This window comes from Caenorhabditis briggsae (assembly GCF_000004555.2).
Source record: "Caenorhabditis briggsae complete genome, chrIII, whole genome shotgun sequence".
Classification (NCBI taxonomy): Eukaryota; Metazoa; Nematoda; class Chromadorea; order Rhabditida; family Rhabditidae; genus Caenorhabditis; species Caenorhabditis briggsae.
In genome coordinates, this window is record NC_013490.2 from 8,590,909 (window position 1) to 8,606,341 (window position 15,433).

The following is a 15,433-nucleotide window of genomic DNA, read 5'->3' on the forward strand; positions in this document are numbered from 1 at the left end:
CTCACAACACATTTCATTTCATTCTTTCATTCAGTCTTTGTTTTTTTTTCTGTCCTTCTTATAATTTTTTTCAAATTTCGCCAAAGTGTTTTTCATATTTACTTTTTCTTGCCGTTGAAAAACGTTTTTTTTTTCACAATAAAAAATTTTGAATTAAAGAGAATCTTTGAAAGTTTGGACATCGAGAAGGATCGATTTGGCCCACTTGAGAAGGGTACGACTTTCTAATTATCTCGGGAATGAAAAATAAGTGGAGTTGCGAAAACCGGTCACTTAAAGAACAAGACGTTTTTTGAGAAAGATCGTACACTAGATTTTGACTGAGGGTTCTTTTTTTTCGAACGGGTACAAAATTTATTTAAATAAAAAGCGTACAAATACTAAATGAATAGAATGATAACTGATGATTGCAGAGGGGATATTATAAAGAAATTACCTAGATGGTTTAAAATACAGAATTCAGCAAAAGTAATTGAATTTAAAAAACTAATTATGAAAGCATAGTAATGGCAGTAATAGTTAGGAATCAGCAGAATTAATAGCTCGAAGAAGTTCCATCGATGAGAAATAGACTCCAGAAAGGCAAACACTGCATCCCATTATGATGATTCCTTGGTCGAAACTAAAAAACGAGAAATAATTTTATCCAAATTTCAATTTCACTCTCACCGTTTATCGAAATTGTTCAGTGCTTTTTGTCTGATGTGAAGATGGAACAGAGCTGGCCAGATGAAGGACAGCATAGTTCCTAAAAATCTCAATTACACCAGACATTTAAAAAGGGAAGTACCTGTAATATTTCCTACCAATCCCATCAATTCCACCAAATACGGGACGGATAATGCGACGAAAAGTGTGAAGAGAACCAAAATAATTCGTAAAGTGACAGCCCATTCTCGAAGTGATTTATCTGGAGAATAGCAGCTCGTAAATGGTGTCTGAGGGTATCCCATGAACAAATTGTTCTTTAGCAATTGTACTGCAGCATAGAATGGAAGAGGATAAGAGAGAAGAGCCTTCACGACAAGAATCAAGTTGACTAATATCTTGAAAGATTGGTTTGGAAGGGAATTTGAAATTTCCTGTTGTGTGAGCTCTCCAAAAGTAAGAAAACCGAGCATTCCGAAAACAACTTTGAATATTGCAGCGGCGATGTGAGACCATTTGAGCATCATATTGAATTCAGATGGGTTCTTCATATTTCTTTCAAGGTTCGGGAGGAAGATGTGAGATGTGTATCCGAAAACAACCATTCCGACAATAGTGGGAAGAGTGTTGATGTTCAAAGCAAAAGTGATAGAGGAGAATGACCATTGACTAGAACATTCGAATGGAAATCTAAATTATAATAAAAACTTACGATACGAATGACAGACAGTAAATCATCATAATCAAATTAACAACCAAATGAGAGATGGCATTGAAGAAAGACAAACGAGACACTATTTGAAGATCATCCAGAAATGAGCAAGTCAGAAAAGATGCCGAAACGATCATCATCCACCCTGGCTTATCTGAACGAATTTTTCTCTATTTGAATATTTAATTAGTTAACTCACCGACACTCGGAAAGCAGCTCTGTAAGAGATCAGCAGCTAAGACCAGATAGATAATACAAGTGGATAGAAGTTCGGTGAGCTGGGCAGCGAGAACCCATTTACCAAATCCTGGTTTATAGAAATCCGCAATTTCACGATACGTTTTACGTTTTTTGACTCCATCCTCATAGAGACATTCGATGAGAAGTACTCCTGTCCAGTAACAGACATATGCAACTCCGATCATGGCTCCAATAGACCACCAACCGCCAACCTTGACAGCAATTGGGAGTCCGACTATAAACATTCCTTGAATCGCATTGGTAACATTCCACGCAGCCTGAAGAGCTGATATCGGTTCGGAGGATGCTCCATGTCCATCATCGACAGGTTCTTGTTGTTTTGGAACATCATCAGGTAGAGGTTGTTCAGAAATTGCGATCTCTTGAATGATTTCAAGGTGATCCGGACGTTGATTGGATCCTGAGAAATATAGAATTAGTTTAGTAAAATTACCGTAACCGAAAATCATTCATAAACATTTTTCAAACCACCGCTCTCTCACCTTCTCCCGATGTTTGTTGATTCTGATAAGATGGAACATCGTGCATTTCCTGATTCCAGTAATCCAACGAGTTACTGAACACATGCTTATTGGTCCAGTTTTGCAAGTTTTGAAACCGGTTAGATGACATGTCTGTAAGGAAACACAAACTTGAAAGGAACCACCGGTTTTGAAAGAAGAGAATTTGTGAAAAGAGCTCTGGAGACCTCTTGGGCGCTCGTCATCGTCGTCGTTGCTCTTCAAATAGCGTGGTTCTGGCCCATAAAGTGTGTCTGTGTTGGCACAATGATTTGAAGCAGGGATTATTAGACGCTCTTCTCCGAAGACTCTTCTTCTTATTCGTTTTCTTTTTGGTTCCCTGATGGATGAGTGGAATGAATAAGGAAAAGAGGAAAGGAGCGAACCTATTGGGGTTGAGGGACTTGTGCTCCGGAAATTTGAAGGCTGGTTTTTTAGAGAAAAAGGAAATGAGAACATCAATCTTACAGTCCATTCAGAAACACATTACAGAAAAAAGAATCTCGAGGCAATGTGGGATTAGTTGGTTGAGAGTTTTTTGAAATGAGATTCGGTTGGGATTGGAATTGAGTAATCCCCTATTTCCTATTCGATTTCTTTCCAACCCCTTTTTTGTTTCTCTTCATTCTCAGAAAAACGTGACGACTGTGAGATGAGCATCGTTTTGATGTCTACGGATGGGTTGCATGGAAATTCGTTTGTTGCTTGGCTACTAAAATAAGAAGAGCCTATTCCTCAAATGTGTTGTTTCAATGTTTGAAACTTTTCTAAATTTGGGACTTCATCTCACGGCATCATTTTTCACAGAAAGGGATTTTGAAAAAGAAAAAAAACATTGGCTAGACCCGCTTCAAAAATTCCTGGACGCATTTGTTTTATTGTTAAGTCCTGAAGTCTTTATATTACCTCGATAAGCATCACTGTTCAGGCGCATTCTTCTCTTGGTTTTCAAAAAAAAAACGTTTTCGAGATTTCTTCTGAATATAAATGGGTCATTTTTGTCCGCATACTTCTAATAATAAATTTTGAAGATTCCCAGAGTCCTCTTTGACTTTTATAGTGTGATAATTCCAAAAGTAATTTTTGACAAAATGTTCCATTCTCCAGAAATTTGGTCCACCAACCACCGGTAATCGACTAGTCAGTGCCTTTCGACTGTCACCAAGCCGTCGTTCAACAATATACTTTTTGAGGTTGTCTTATGTGAGAAAAAGTAGTTTCTATCATCAGAATAATCTAGTGGAAGCATAACATAATCTTTTCTGGATGATTTTCAATCAAAACTTTCAAGTCGGTTTTCCAAGAGGTTCCGGTTGTCCGTCCACAGTCCGTTGACAGTCTATCGGTCCTCCTTCGGCTTCCAACTAGCAGTCATTCGCCATTTTGCTCCTCTTTGGCTGTCATTTAGCAGTTTAATGCCCCTCTACCTGTGTATATCAAAGAAAACTTTGAAAAGTTGAAGAATCATATTTCGAGCTTTTGAGTTACTGTTCTCCGAATCCCTTGTTTTCAAAACGATTAGAATACTGTAATTTAATCTCACTTTTACAAATTATTTGTTATGGCTCTTTTGGATTATCCACCTGTCCAGCACCACTCTCGCCTCCAAAAGCCAGAGTAACTACCTCCATGTCTTTTATGATCCATTATCTCTTCCGAACTACCCAAAATTGCCCACATTCTAGTTCCGCACCGCCCATCTGGCGCACAAAAGGTGAACCAAAAAACGACACAGGAATTGTATTATGTCGTAGTATTATTGTCAAGTGCATTAACTTTTTTCCCTCAATTTCCCCTTCGGTGCTCTCGGAGTCAACGCCGCCCGAGAGAAAGAGACGACATCCATTTGTTTGTGTGGCCAGAGCTCTTTTCTTCTTCCTCTTATTCTACGTCTTCTTTTTTTCTTCTACTCGGCTTCTGCTTTCTCGTGTAGACCCCCATCCCTTTGCATCGCAGGAGAAGAGTGTGTATAGGAGCAAAAAAAAGAAGAAGACCACGGAGTTGTCTATGTCTTTATGTCTCTCTACCCTTCACACTAAAAGTGGCTGCTGAAGAAAAGAGAGAGAGAGAGAGCTCAGCAGATCGCTCATTCATTTTTTGTTTCGCATTACTTCCAATTTGTTTGTTTGGTCTCCCGTAAATGGTTACTTGTTTACCACTCATTCAGTCTCTTTCTTTTATGTGATAATTATTTTTTGAACGACGAAAAAACTCAAACCCCACAATTTGCCTTAAAATATCTAAAATCTATTTTCCTTTTCTTGATAATTAAAGGGCTTTCAAACAATTAACAAATTTGCTGAACCACCAAAACACTTCAAAATAAGAATAACCCTTTTTTTTCCACTTTCTCAACTCAAAACATCTAAAACATTTCTCCCCTCTTTTCTTTTTGGTTTATTCTTCTTCTTTTTTATGTTTGCCACTCTATTTTTAAACTTGTTGCTTCTATTTTAAACTTTACTACATATATTTCATTTCAGATGGAGCGGATGGTATCCCGTGTTCGTCGATTATCTCCATTACACACATTCTCAGATGCCTTACTGATTTCATTATTTTCGGAATCAGATTTCCAGCCAGATAATATACAGCAAGGTGTAGTATGTGAGTTTTTATCTGTTTAAAAAAATTAAGCAACTATTTTCAAAGTTTTTTAGTATTCGAAAAAGACGAGCCAACGGAATATTGGTATCTATTGTTGAGTGGAGAAGTGCAATTGTACAGCAAAACATATGTAAGTCCTTCAAACTTTTATTTAGAATCTTCCATTTTCGTTCAGGTTGGAGACTTCAAACACTTGAAGACGTTACGATGTGGATCCCTTTTTGGAGATCTCTCCACATTGACACATTCTTGTTCTTGTTTAGTTTCAAGGCCCGCACAATTAATAAAGATAGCTCAGAACCATTTTTTATCAGTTTACAATGTAAGTCTTTGATTTTTTTAATTCTATCGAAGGATTTCCAAAAGGAGATTCCCCGATTAGTTTTATCTTTCATGGCAATCGCGACTAGGTCTTTTTCTCAAAATTCGCACGAAACCGAGCATGTAATGCGGTGAATTTTGAGCAAACATCAAATAAAAAATTTATGAAAAATTGGAATATTATATTTCGTTTTTCAGTGTACTTTGGATTAGTATACTTGATTTTTGGTGTTTATCAATTTGGGACCCAATTTACCGTGAAACGTGTAATAGAAGTTTCCCTTAAATAGAAGGGACCTCTAAGAGGGGCTTGAAACAATAGAAGTCCGGCTCAAATCACAAGTACATATTAGAAAATCGAACAAAAATTCCAGAAACATGGTGATCATCTCCAGCCGTTTATCATAATTATGCACGATATTTTGACTGACGAAACCCCAATGGATCCACAACTTCCAATGCACAGTTCTGGTCTTTTCAATGGTCAAAGAAGCAATGATTTAATGTCTTCTGAAATCAATCCGAATGAAATAGTGTCTGTTTCAACTGAAGGGATTCCAACAAAAATGATACTTCCATCACTTCCACATCGAAGAGAAAACAGAAGTCATAGACCGAATCAATTGAACCATAATCAGAATCATAGAACCGAAGATAGGAATTTCATTGAATTCCACAATCCAACAGGAATCGAAAAACAAGTATTGGAATCGGGCGAAGTTTTACACAGGAAAATGCTTACGGATAATCACCAAGTGATTAGGGATATCACTACTCAGCATACGGTAATTTTCTTTCGCTCTTCTCAAAGCGAATATTTAAATTTTCAGAGAGTACAAAACTGTATGATTGGCGCTGAAATGATCGATTGGCTTCTCACACTTTTTGTATCCACCTCGACCACATCATCAAGTCTTTCGAGAATTCAAATGAGCGCCATTTGGCAAGTTCTTCTGAATAATGGAATGATCGCACATATTGATGGAGAACATGAGTTTATGGACAAAACAAATTCATATTATCGATGGGTTCAACCGTACAGAAATAGGAATAAAGTTGCTCCAACAATAGAAGAAGTTTCCAAAAGTACTGCTTTACTTTCCTCCATTGCTCCTGAGACTCTTTTTCTCATGATTGTTTCTAAACCGTGAGTTTATTTTTAAATTAAACATTTGATTTTCTATTATTCCAGTGGTTTCGAACGAAGCCCCGAAGAGTTAGAAGTCGTTTATGAAGAGCTTACATTCATCAAAGCGCTTTCCCATCTGAGCACAATGGTCAAACGACAATTGGCTAATTTTGTGAAGGTGGAACAGTATATTCATGCAGGAAGTGTTGTATTTCGACAGAGAGAAATTGGAGTTTACTGGTATATCGTTTTGAAAGGAGCAGTCGAAGTGAATGTGAATGGAAAGGTTGTTTGTATATTACGAGAAGGAGACGATTTTGGAAAATTGGCATTGGTGAATGATCTTCCAAGAGCTGCAACTATTGTGACCTATGAGGATGACTCTATATTTTTGGTTGTGGACAAACATCATTTCAATCAGTAAGGCTTGTATTTTTTAATTCTTAATTCTTTTCCTTTTTAGAATCCTCCACCAAGTGGAAGCCAATACAGTCCGTCTGAAAGACTATGGAGAAGACGTACTGGTTCTTGAGAAGGTAGACATTCCTCGAGGAGCAGCTCTGGAAAACTCAAACTCTTGCAACTTCAACTGTGGATATTCGGTGATGGCTGGAAAAGCTGAAAAGATTTTAGAATATGTTTTGGAGACGAGGATCGATGCGCTCAGTGATGACATATCTGGTGAGAAGGGATTAGAAAATGTAATGGGGGGGGGGGGGGGTTAAAAATGGTTGGGACAAATTACAAAACTTTTCCTCCAAATTTTTTTTCTATGGAAAGAGAAGCCGTTAAGACGAAAATTAAAATTTAAAGGAGGACAGACACCAAAAAAAAAAAGTTTCCCTGATATTTTGCATAGAGAACCCCCATGAGGGTTGAACTCATGACAGGCAGCTCAGGGGTACAGCGCCGCTACCGGCTGAGCTACGGGTGCGCGAAGTCGGCTGACGACCGATGGTCTACATAAGCGCGGCGCGATTTCGTCCCCCGAACCGTCCCCGAAATTTTTGCTGTCTCGCTTCCTTTAAAGAACACATTTTCAAATGAGTAAACTTCAGAATTTTTTAATTTCAGAAATTGATCTATTCGTTGAAGACTTCATTCTAACTCATGATGCGTTTATGCCAGCAAACACTGTCTGCAATTTTTTGAAGTCTTATTATTTCAGAACTCCATATGTATGTTTTGACATTTCTTCCAGAATAATGTATTTCAATATTTAATTTTCAGAGAGCTACAAGAGATTCTATCACTGATTCCTGTACAGAAGAAGTTCGTTGCAAAAAAAGAGTTGTTCAATTTGTCTATATCTGGTGTAGTATGCTGAAAATCAACTTTTTCCTAAATCCAGTAACCAATTCGTTTGTGGAAGAACTATTTTGTCATGTTATTGATGATAGGAAACGATTAGGAGGAATGGAGGAGATAATGACACGAATCGGAGCAATTAGAACTTCGAGAGAGAATATGCAGTTGGTTTTGGCACGTCATCCGGCAATTGTATTAGATTGTGGAGTCCTTTCTGCCCGTACTCCATGTCCCATTCTACCTTCGGATGTATGTAATCAGATAATTTATTTGGCGGATACAACGTGCTTTGTGCTCCCAATAAGAGTTGATAAGACTGCGGAGGAGATTTGTGAACTTTCGAGAAGGAGAATGAGTTTTTCGGCTGAACCTTTAAAATTGGTTGAAGTGAAATCAAATGGAGAAAAACTGATATTCTCACCAACAGACAGAGCAATTCCAACGGTGCTTAGTCTCAACTCTAAACTGTATGTTGTGAATCGAGAAGAGATTCCTATGTTGGTTCCGATGGAAGATCAAAATGGACCGACTCCAACAACTCATTCGTCAATTCTTCATTTGATTGACTCGCAAGAACTTGCTCATCAGCTATTTTTATTTCATCTCCAACTTCTAAGAGCTACTGATTCCAACGAATTGCTCTATCAAGTGATTGGTCGAGAATCATTTCCGCAAAGTATGCCATTCAATTTGGATTTGCTTGTCAGAAGATTCAATGAAGTTCAACATTGGTCTACTACAGAAATTCTCTTAGCTACTGAAGATAATCGAGTGGAAATTTTAAAGAAGTTCATCCATATTGCAACTATGTTGGTTAAAAATGAAACAGAATGGTTTGAAAATATTTTTTACAGAGCCAGAGAATATCGGGATCTTCTGACTGTTTTTGCAATTACACTTGGTCTCAGTCACACTTCCGTTAGTCGGCTTACTTTGACATGGAATGTAAGTCAGAATATAAATAGAATACAAATGTTCTCAAAATCTGTATTTCCAGAAACTTCCTCCAGCCACATTCAAAACGTTTTCCGAGCTAGAGAACCTACTGGATCCCACAAGAAACCATCGAATGTATCGTCTCCTTGTTTCAAAAATTGCTACTCCATACATCCCATTTGTCCCTCTAATATTGAAAGATTTGATGTTTATCCACCAAGGGAACAAATCATTTTACAATGGACTTGTGAATTTTGAAAAGATGGTAAAAGAGTAGAATTCTGGTAATTGTGCAACTCAAAAATTTCAGCACATGTTTGCAAAAATATTTCGAAACTTCCGCCAATGCAAATCTCATATGAACGACACTACTGATCATCAATATGTGGAACCGCAAAGTTTGATTCGAAATTTAAGAGTGAGGAACTCTGAAATGTTTCTTTTATCCTTTAACTATTTCAACAATTTAGGTGATCGACAATCAGAAAATATTAATACAACTCTCCTACGGAATCGAACCAAAAACTGCAAAACGAACAGTGGTTTTTCAATAATTTTAATTGTCTTTTTTTCAATTTTTTAGATATTTATATTTTTAACTTATTTAATCATGTTTTTAGCTTTTTGAGCTCTAGGGGTATAGAGAAACTTTTATATGATTTTTATTAATTTTTGGGTTCCGATCAGTGATTTTCAATTATATCAATTTTTCGCAATAGCAGCTCAATTTTTATCTGGAAACTGGGTTTTAATGAATGTTCAAGTTCATTGTTTTGTCTATTATTCTGGTACAAAAAATTGGAGCCGTAAAAGAGAATAGCCTGTGGTCGTGGCCGAATGTCATAAATACAACGACAACTACAGTAACCCAAAAATAATTTCATGTTCCGAATTTATTTTCTCGTTTGTTATTGTTCTTCGTTGGTGTTTCTGTCATTTTCCTCCGAACAAGTCCGAAAATAAAGTTTTTGAAGTGAAAAGATTTACTGAAAACGAACGAAAATCGAGAAAAAAAAACCTGAAAATAATAAAAAAAAAGTTATTAATTTTTGTAGCAGCATAATACTATTGAAAATTTTTCATGCAAAAGTTCGTATTGAACTCGGATAGAAATTGCTCCAGACAGGTGCGTCATCAACGTTTACATAACATCCAGACAAAGGAAATTGAGAACAATGGAAAAAGGGCAATTGATTCGATCTGCTGCTAAAAAATAATTGAATCCATCTGAACAAGATACTGTATACATACACTCATTTTGTGAAATCTATCTCTGTTGCGAATTCGAGGTCTTCTGTGCAAACAACAGATAAGTCATTGTGTAATAACAGCAGACAGGTGCGCAAATTTCGGCACCGAGTGAATTTTAGCGGAGGGCGTATCCATTTGCTAACAAAATGTGGAATCATATAAAAAGAGCCCCCACGTGGAGAGAAATCACATTCGTCCTCGAATTCAACCCAGTATCAATATGTTCTCCCTCAAGACCGTCGCCCTTTACTTCCTCGTTATCATGTCTGTCTTCGTCGTCTACTCCTCAGCTGCCTGTGCTGATGCTGAAGGTAAAATTGGAATTTTTTAGTATTAAAAATCTCATTATTTCAGATGGTCACTGTGCCGTTTTCGCCGAGCTTTGCAACGATGAAAACTTCGCCGCCTATACCGCCAAGTGTGCCAAGACCTGTGGAAAATGCTAAATGCATTTTCAATCGTCATCTTCTTCTCATCCCCTTAATATATTAATACATAGGTAGCTCCCTCGCCCGGTTGTAGCACCTTGTATAATTTCCCAAACTTGAACATTCCAACTTCCATATATTGTACTAGCCACAGTCACTCCGCTATTATTTGTTTCCTTTCAAAAGTTGATCTTCTTTTGTAGACTGGTCATCTATATATAGAAATCTCCACCCCCTTTTGAAAGCTTTCGTCACAAATTATCTATTTTTTTCCACAAATCCAATATTCATGTTGTCTTTGTTGTCAACCTTTTCCCCCTGTTTTTCATCATCACTTGTGTGTCTGTCTTGTCTTGAATTTGTCAAAGAATAATATTTATCCACAGAATCAGTTATTTGAAGCTAAAAAAAGAAGCCGGAAATTAAAATCAAAAAAGGAGCTATAGTTGAAATGAGACAGATAAAATTTTCAAGGTCAGAACAGATGCTCGATTCTCAATATGTGTCCAAATCAGTTAAGGTTACAACGACCTGCTAGATGATGGTTTAAAGAACTAGTTCAAATCGCGCCCAAGACCCACCAACCCGCTGTTCGAAGCGCAGGCAAATAGATAGCTAAAAACTAGAAGTTATTAAAATATTCTATGGATACAAAGTTTTCAATTTAGGTCTCTTTAAACACTTGAAAAAGTTTTTAGAAGTGATCGTACAATTGACAGCCGAGCTCCAGAGCCCTGAAAATGGTCAAAATCAATAGAAAAACACTTTTTTTTAAATAAAAATTAAAAATTTATTTCAAAAAAAAAACAAAGTTCAAAAGTGTACTGATTAGCCAGACCTTTGTCTGTTAATCCCTTCCGCCATGTAGAGGCTCAGTACATGAAAGGGAAACAAGGTTTTCTTCCTTGGGGTCCCTTTCCAAAGCCCAACAAACTAGGCTCATTGGCCCATTACCGTTGATAAAATTTTCATTAGTTCTTCTTCAGGGCAAATAGACAATTGCTATGGGAATAGTTGCTATCTGACGAGTTGCTATAAAGGAACAATTGCTATATACCTAGTTGCTACGACACAATTGCTATATTGGACACAATTGCTATATATTTTCAAATTTCAAAGGCACAATTGCTATGGAATATACCAGTTGCTATGTGTGAATACAGTTGCTATTTCTGACACAATTGCTATTTTGATTTATTGATTTTTTAATTGCTATTTCTCGCGAGAAAATGTACTAACATGCGCAAAAATATCCACTATGAGAACTATAGCAATTGCGTCAAAATAGCAATTGTGTCAGAAATAGCAACTGTATTCACACATAGCAACTGGTATATTCCATAGCAATTGTGCCTTTGAAATTTGAATATATATAGCAATTGTGTCATAGCAACTCATCAGATAGCAACTATTCCCATAGCAATTGTCTATTTGCCCTTCTTCAGTACAAGAAGTCTATGCCAACTCAACGCTGCTCATTGATGTTTCTTTTTTTGAATCTTTGATTGGATTGATTTTGAAAGGGGGACGTTCAGTGAAAATAAATTCACCTAGCCATGAACCACCAAACATGGCGACCCTGAGGGCCTTTTATAACTTTTTCGCATTTTCACCAATCGAAAGACAAGAAACTACAACAAGCAGCGTGCAAAGAGCATCCTAACAATGAAAAAAATGCTAGTGGAAATCATCCAACGAGTAATAAACTTGAAAGAGTGTGATTTCCCGAGGAACTTCTTTCAGTACGTGGAATTTTTTAAAGTGGACAGAAGGAAGAGGCGTGCCCTAATATTGATTGATTTATTAATTTTTTGCGTTGCGTGAATGAGAAAATAAAATTTTTTGAAAATATTGAAAAATGAATATAATTTGACGTGACCTTTTGAAAAGAAGAAATCAAAAAGTGAGCGACGAACAATAAAATAATTAGGTTAAATGGCGCCGAAGGCGCACCAGCCATCACTGAAGTAATTCATTTCATTTTAGAATTTATCCGTCGCTACAGTAATCCTACTCAATTTCAAATATTTTTCCCTACAGTAATCCTTCCCCCTTTCGAATATTTTTGTTCTACAGTAATCCTTTTCATTTTCGAATGTTTTTTCGCTACAGTCATCCTTTCCACTTTCGAATATTCTTAAGCCCTACTTCGCAATTTTCTCAATTTTTTTTTGATTCAGATGTTAGCAAAACTATTTCACTTCACTTTCTCATCGATACTGCTAATAGCACAAAAATCAACAGAGGCTCATCAATGATCAGATTCATCTATCACATCCGATGTGATCTAAAACAGATGAACAAACAGTACTAATTCGCAAATGGTACTGTGTATCCATCCCCCGGAATGAGGAAGAAAATCATATAAAAGGGAAGCAGCAAGCAGTGTTAGATACCATTCAATTGAGTCAAATTCATCATGTTCTCCCTCAAGACCCTCGCCCTCTACTTCCTCGTCATCATGTCTGTCTTCGTCGTTTACTCCTCAGCCGCCGAATGTGTTGATGATGAAGGTAAGGATACATTCACGAATTGGTTTCATTTCATATTCACACTTTAGATGGTCACTGCGCTGTCTTCGCTGAGCTTTGCAATGATAACAACTTCGCCGCCTACACCGCCAAGTGCCCAAAGACTTGTGGAAAAACCAGCTGCTAAACTTCCTATCCCAAACTTCTTCCTCTTCGTATCCCGGTTTCAAATGTATTCATTGGTAGCTCCCATTCTCGGTTGTAGCGCCTATCTTCTCCAAAACTCCTCTCCTACTAGTTTTTATTGCTAGTTATCTTCTTCTTCTCAAAAAATCTGGAGTTGATTCTTCATTTCGGACTGGTCATCCTTGATGAAAATCAAACTAATAGCTCCAAAACAAAAAAATACGCAAAATTGTCGTCGTCATCTTCCCAACATTCTGTGTCTGTCTTGTCTTAAAGTTTGTCAAATAAACGATTCATTTTAAAAGATTGTGATTAATGAAGAGCAAGTTCTAAGTTTTCAAACTTCTTCGAAGCTCGACGTTTGATCTCTTGGTAGAAACATTGTTTGATCCCCTCGAATACTTCATAACAGGGGAGATACGATGCGTCAATTGGAATGAAGCGATTCGGTCGTTGGTCACAAAATGAGAGGCATTTCCTTCCAGCTGCTGTGGTTGAAACTCCATTTGAATGGCAGCATTCTCTATGATCGATTCCTTGGGCAGCACAGTAATGAATCTCATTTATAGCTTCGATCGGACATTTGTCCTTTTTATTGAACATTGATTCTATCTGAAAAAAACATTTTAAAATTCAGAAATGGTTACTAGTCACCTACTGTATTGAATGTATAAGTATTGAAATGACAATGCCTCAAACATGAATCTGGAAGACCTCTCGCTTCACAGCAGGATCGAAATATAAAGTTTGGATTTGTCAATCGTTCAACATTGATCTTGTGAGACACATCATGAGGTCTCAAAGCAGCACTTGCTTCTGCTAGTTCTGCTTGTTCATGGAAATCATCATTCACCAAAACTCCGTCAACTCTTTTCGTTAGACCACCGAATGCTTTTCTTCGAGCACATCCATACTGTCCACATGCATAACCTTGCTGGCATTGAGATTGCCCACAAGTTACCTGGAATAAGTTTTATACAATGAAAGAAATCTGAAAATACAAAAAATAAATGGTTGACAGTAATTTTGATTTTAACTTTTTCTAGATGTACCGTATTTCCTCTAATAGAACCCCACCCAACTTGGAGCTCAATTATCTCGATTCCTGTGAGAGATATCAAATAGTTGTCAACTGATAAATTGTTCATCATAATATCCCCAATTTTTTATCAGTTGACATAGTTTTGATATATTTTACTGGAAACGAGATAATTGAGCTCAAATTTGCCAGCTCTCCATTAGAGGAAGGAAGGTAATTCTGCTACAAGGGAAAAACTGCCAATCAAGATATTTTTTGGTTGTTTTCAAAGTGTATTCCTTCTACTGATTTTTTCCACCTGCTATAACACCTGTTAAGAGCATCATAACTCCACTTCAGTTAATTAGGAAAGAAAAACTTACTGGTGGAGGAGTCCTCCTTTTACAGCAACCTCCAGACTGACTGCAGCACTGAATCAGAACTGTGAACGTAGAAACTAGAAGAAGGATGCACCTCATTCGCTCGACACAGACTACAAAATAATGATGTAACAATAGCTCTTTTTATAGAGTTTAGGAAAACAAGAACTTATCGAGACAACTTTTAATTACTAACCAGAACCAACCAGGTACGGTAATTACTAGTCAAGAGGCATAATCTCGAAGGTAACTGGATCACCGAAGAGTGGACAACTTGCCAGAACCACTTATTGTTATGTAATCTATTCTGTAATTATAGAGACCAGAAGAATGTATAAAATAGGCAAGTTGCAATCTGAATGAAGTATATTTTATTACGATGAATCGAACCATTGTGATTCTTCTTGCTGTCTTCTTTATCCTCTCGGATGCTTGTGGATCCAGTGGAGCTTGTGGTTGTTGTGGATGTAGAGCCAAAGCAAAAGCAAGAGCTTCAAAAAGAGTCAGTGGAGATGTTATACAAAAATTTGATGACAAAGATGATGGAAACATTTTTGGATTGAAAGTATGGAACGATACGAAAACTCCAATCACTGAGAAGAATATTCAACTATTGACAGTAAGTCTCCCGTAGCCTTTTTAAAAAATTGAAACTATTTTGTTCAGAACCCGAACCACTTATTCCATATTTGCTGCGAAGAGCGTCAGTTACCCCCAGCATGTGTCCAGAAGTGTCATTTCAATGTATACAACAAAGAAGTGGTTAGTTTACAACTAGGTCAAGAACTTGTGACGACATATTTTGAATTTCAGCTGGAATCGATGTTCTTCAGAACCAGTGATTGCCCAATTGAATTTCTTCCGGAGATGCAATTCTGTGCAGCTCAGGGAAAAGATCACAGTTCTGTAAGTGCTAAAAAATAGCGTTCACATCATCTTAATATATTTCTAGTGCTGCTCGCAAAATGACGTGGATGCAACAACAGCTGGAAGTAAATGCCTAACTTTCTGTGACCAAAGACCCGATGTATACACCCCAATTGATTACAGCTATTCGCCATGTCTGGACAGGTTTTCATATCTTTTATCTTCATCCCGAAACGAGTGAATTAGTCATGTTGAATTAAATGTTGCAGGTTCGAAGACATGAAGAGATGCTTCTATGATAATGTAAAGACAGATGCAACCAAACATTTCCAGACAAAGAAGAGTGCACAAGATAAGAATATTTTGTACTAATTTTATGTTTTTTTTTTCTCTTGAATAAAGAGACTCAG

At 37.1% G+C, this 15,433-nt stretch overlaps 7 protein-coding genes across 7 annotated transcripts; 5 read left to right on the forward strand and 2 right to left on the reverse strand.

The window, feature by feature from the left end:
- Window positions 1-519: 519 nt before the first annotated feature.
- Cbr-unc-47 lies at window positions 520-2,233 on the reverse strand (the record flags this gene model as incomplete). Its single annotated transcript, XM_002641460.1, has 6 exons — window positions 520-622; window positions 670-748; window positions 791-1,317; window positions 1,361-1,514; window positions 1,560-2,021; window positions 2,104-2,233. The coding sequence occupies 6 exons, from the start codon at window positions 2,231-2,233 to the stop codon at window positions 520-522; spliced, it is 1,455 nt and encodes a 484-aa protein (XP_002641506.1).
- Window positions 2,234-3,759: 1,526 nt separating this feature from the next.
- On the forward strand, window positions 3,760-4,261 carry CBG25877 (the record flags this gene model as incomplete). The annotated part of the gene is made up of 2 exons (XM_045244142.1): window positions 3,760-4,121; window positions 4,183-4,261. 2 exons carry the CDS (start codon window positions 3,760-3,762, stop codon window positions 4,259-4,261), a joined length of 441 nt encoding a protein of 146 aa, XP_045098951.1.
- Window positions 4,262-4,604: 343 nt separating this feature from the next.
- On the forward strand, window positions 4,605-9,632 carry Cbr-epac-1 (the record flags this gene model as incomplete). The annotated part of the gene is made up of 11 exons (XM_045244143.1): window positions 4,605-4,728; window positions 4,782-5,050; window positions 5,424-6,196; window positions 6,242-6,598; window positions 6,642-6,859; window positions 7,253-7,356; window positions 7,409-8,431; window positions 8,484-8,687; window positions 8,733-8,840; window positions 8,893-8,964; window positions 9,579-9,632. 11 exons carry the CDS (start codon window positions 4,605-4,607, stop codon window positions 9,630-9,632), a joined length of 3,306 nt encoding a protein of 1,101 aa, XP_045094116.1.
- Window positions 9,633-9,893: 261 nt separating this feature from the next.
- Window positions 9,894-10,119, forward strand: CBG25878 (the record flags this gene model as incomplete). The annotated part of the gene is made up of 2 exons (XM_045244144.1): window positions 9,894-9,984; window positions 10,028-10,119. 2 exons carry the CDS (start codon window positions 9,894-9,896, stop codon window positions 10,117-10,119), a joined length of 183 nt encoding a protein of 60 aa, XP_045098952.1.
- A 2,542-nt stretch (window positions 10,120-12,661) lies between these two features.
- On the forward strand, window positions 12,662-12,883 carry CBG09803 (the record flags this gene model as incomplete). The annotated part of the gene is made up of 1 exon (XM_002641462.2): window positions 12,662-12,883. The coding sequence occupies one exon, from the start codon at window positions 12,662-12,664 to the stop codon at window positions 12,881-12,883; it is 222 nt and encodes a 73-aa protein (XP_002641508.2).
- Window positions 12,884-13,070: 187 nt separating this feature from the next.
- Window positions 13,071-14,255, reverse strand: CBG09804 (the record flags this gene model as incomplete). Its single annotated transcript, XM_002641463.1, has 3 exons — window positions 13,071-13,370; window positions 13,417-13,719; window positions 14,160-14,255. The coding sequence occupies 3 exons, from the start codon at window positions 14,253-14,255 to the stop codon at window positions 13,071-13,073; spliced, it is 699 nt and encodes a 232-aa protein (XP_002641509.1).
- Window positions 14,256-14,535: 280 nt separating this feature from the next.
- CBG09805 lies at window positions 14,536-15,395 on the forward strand (the record flags this gene model as incomplete). The annotated part of the gene is made up of 4 exons (XM_045244145.1): window positions 14,536-14,775; window positions 14,823-15,062; window positions 15,109-15,227; window positions 15,293-15,395. 4 exons carry the CDS (start codon window positions 14,536-14,538, stop codon window positions 15,393-15,395), a joined length of 702 nt encoding a protein of 233 aa, XP_045094117.1.
- Between the last annotated feature and the right edge of the window lie 38 nt (window positions 15,396-15,433).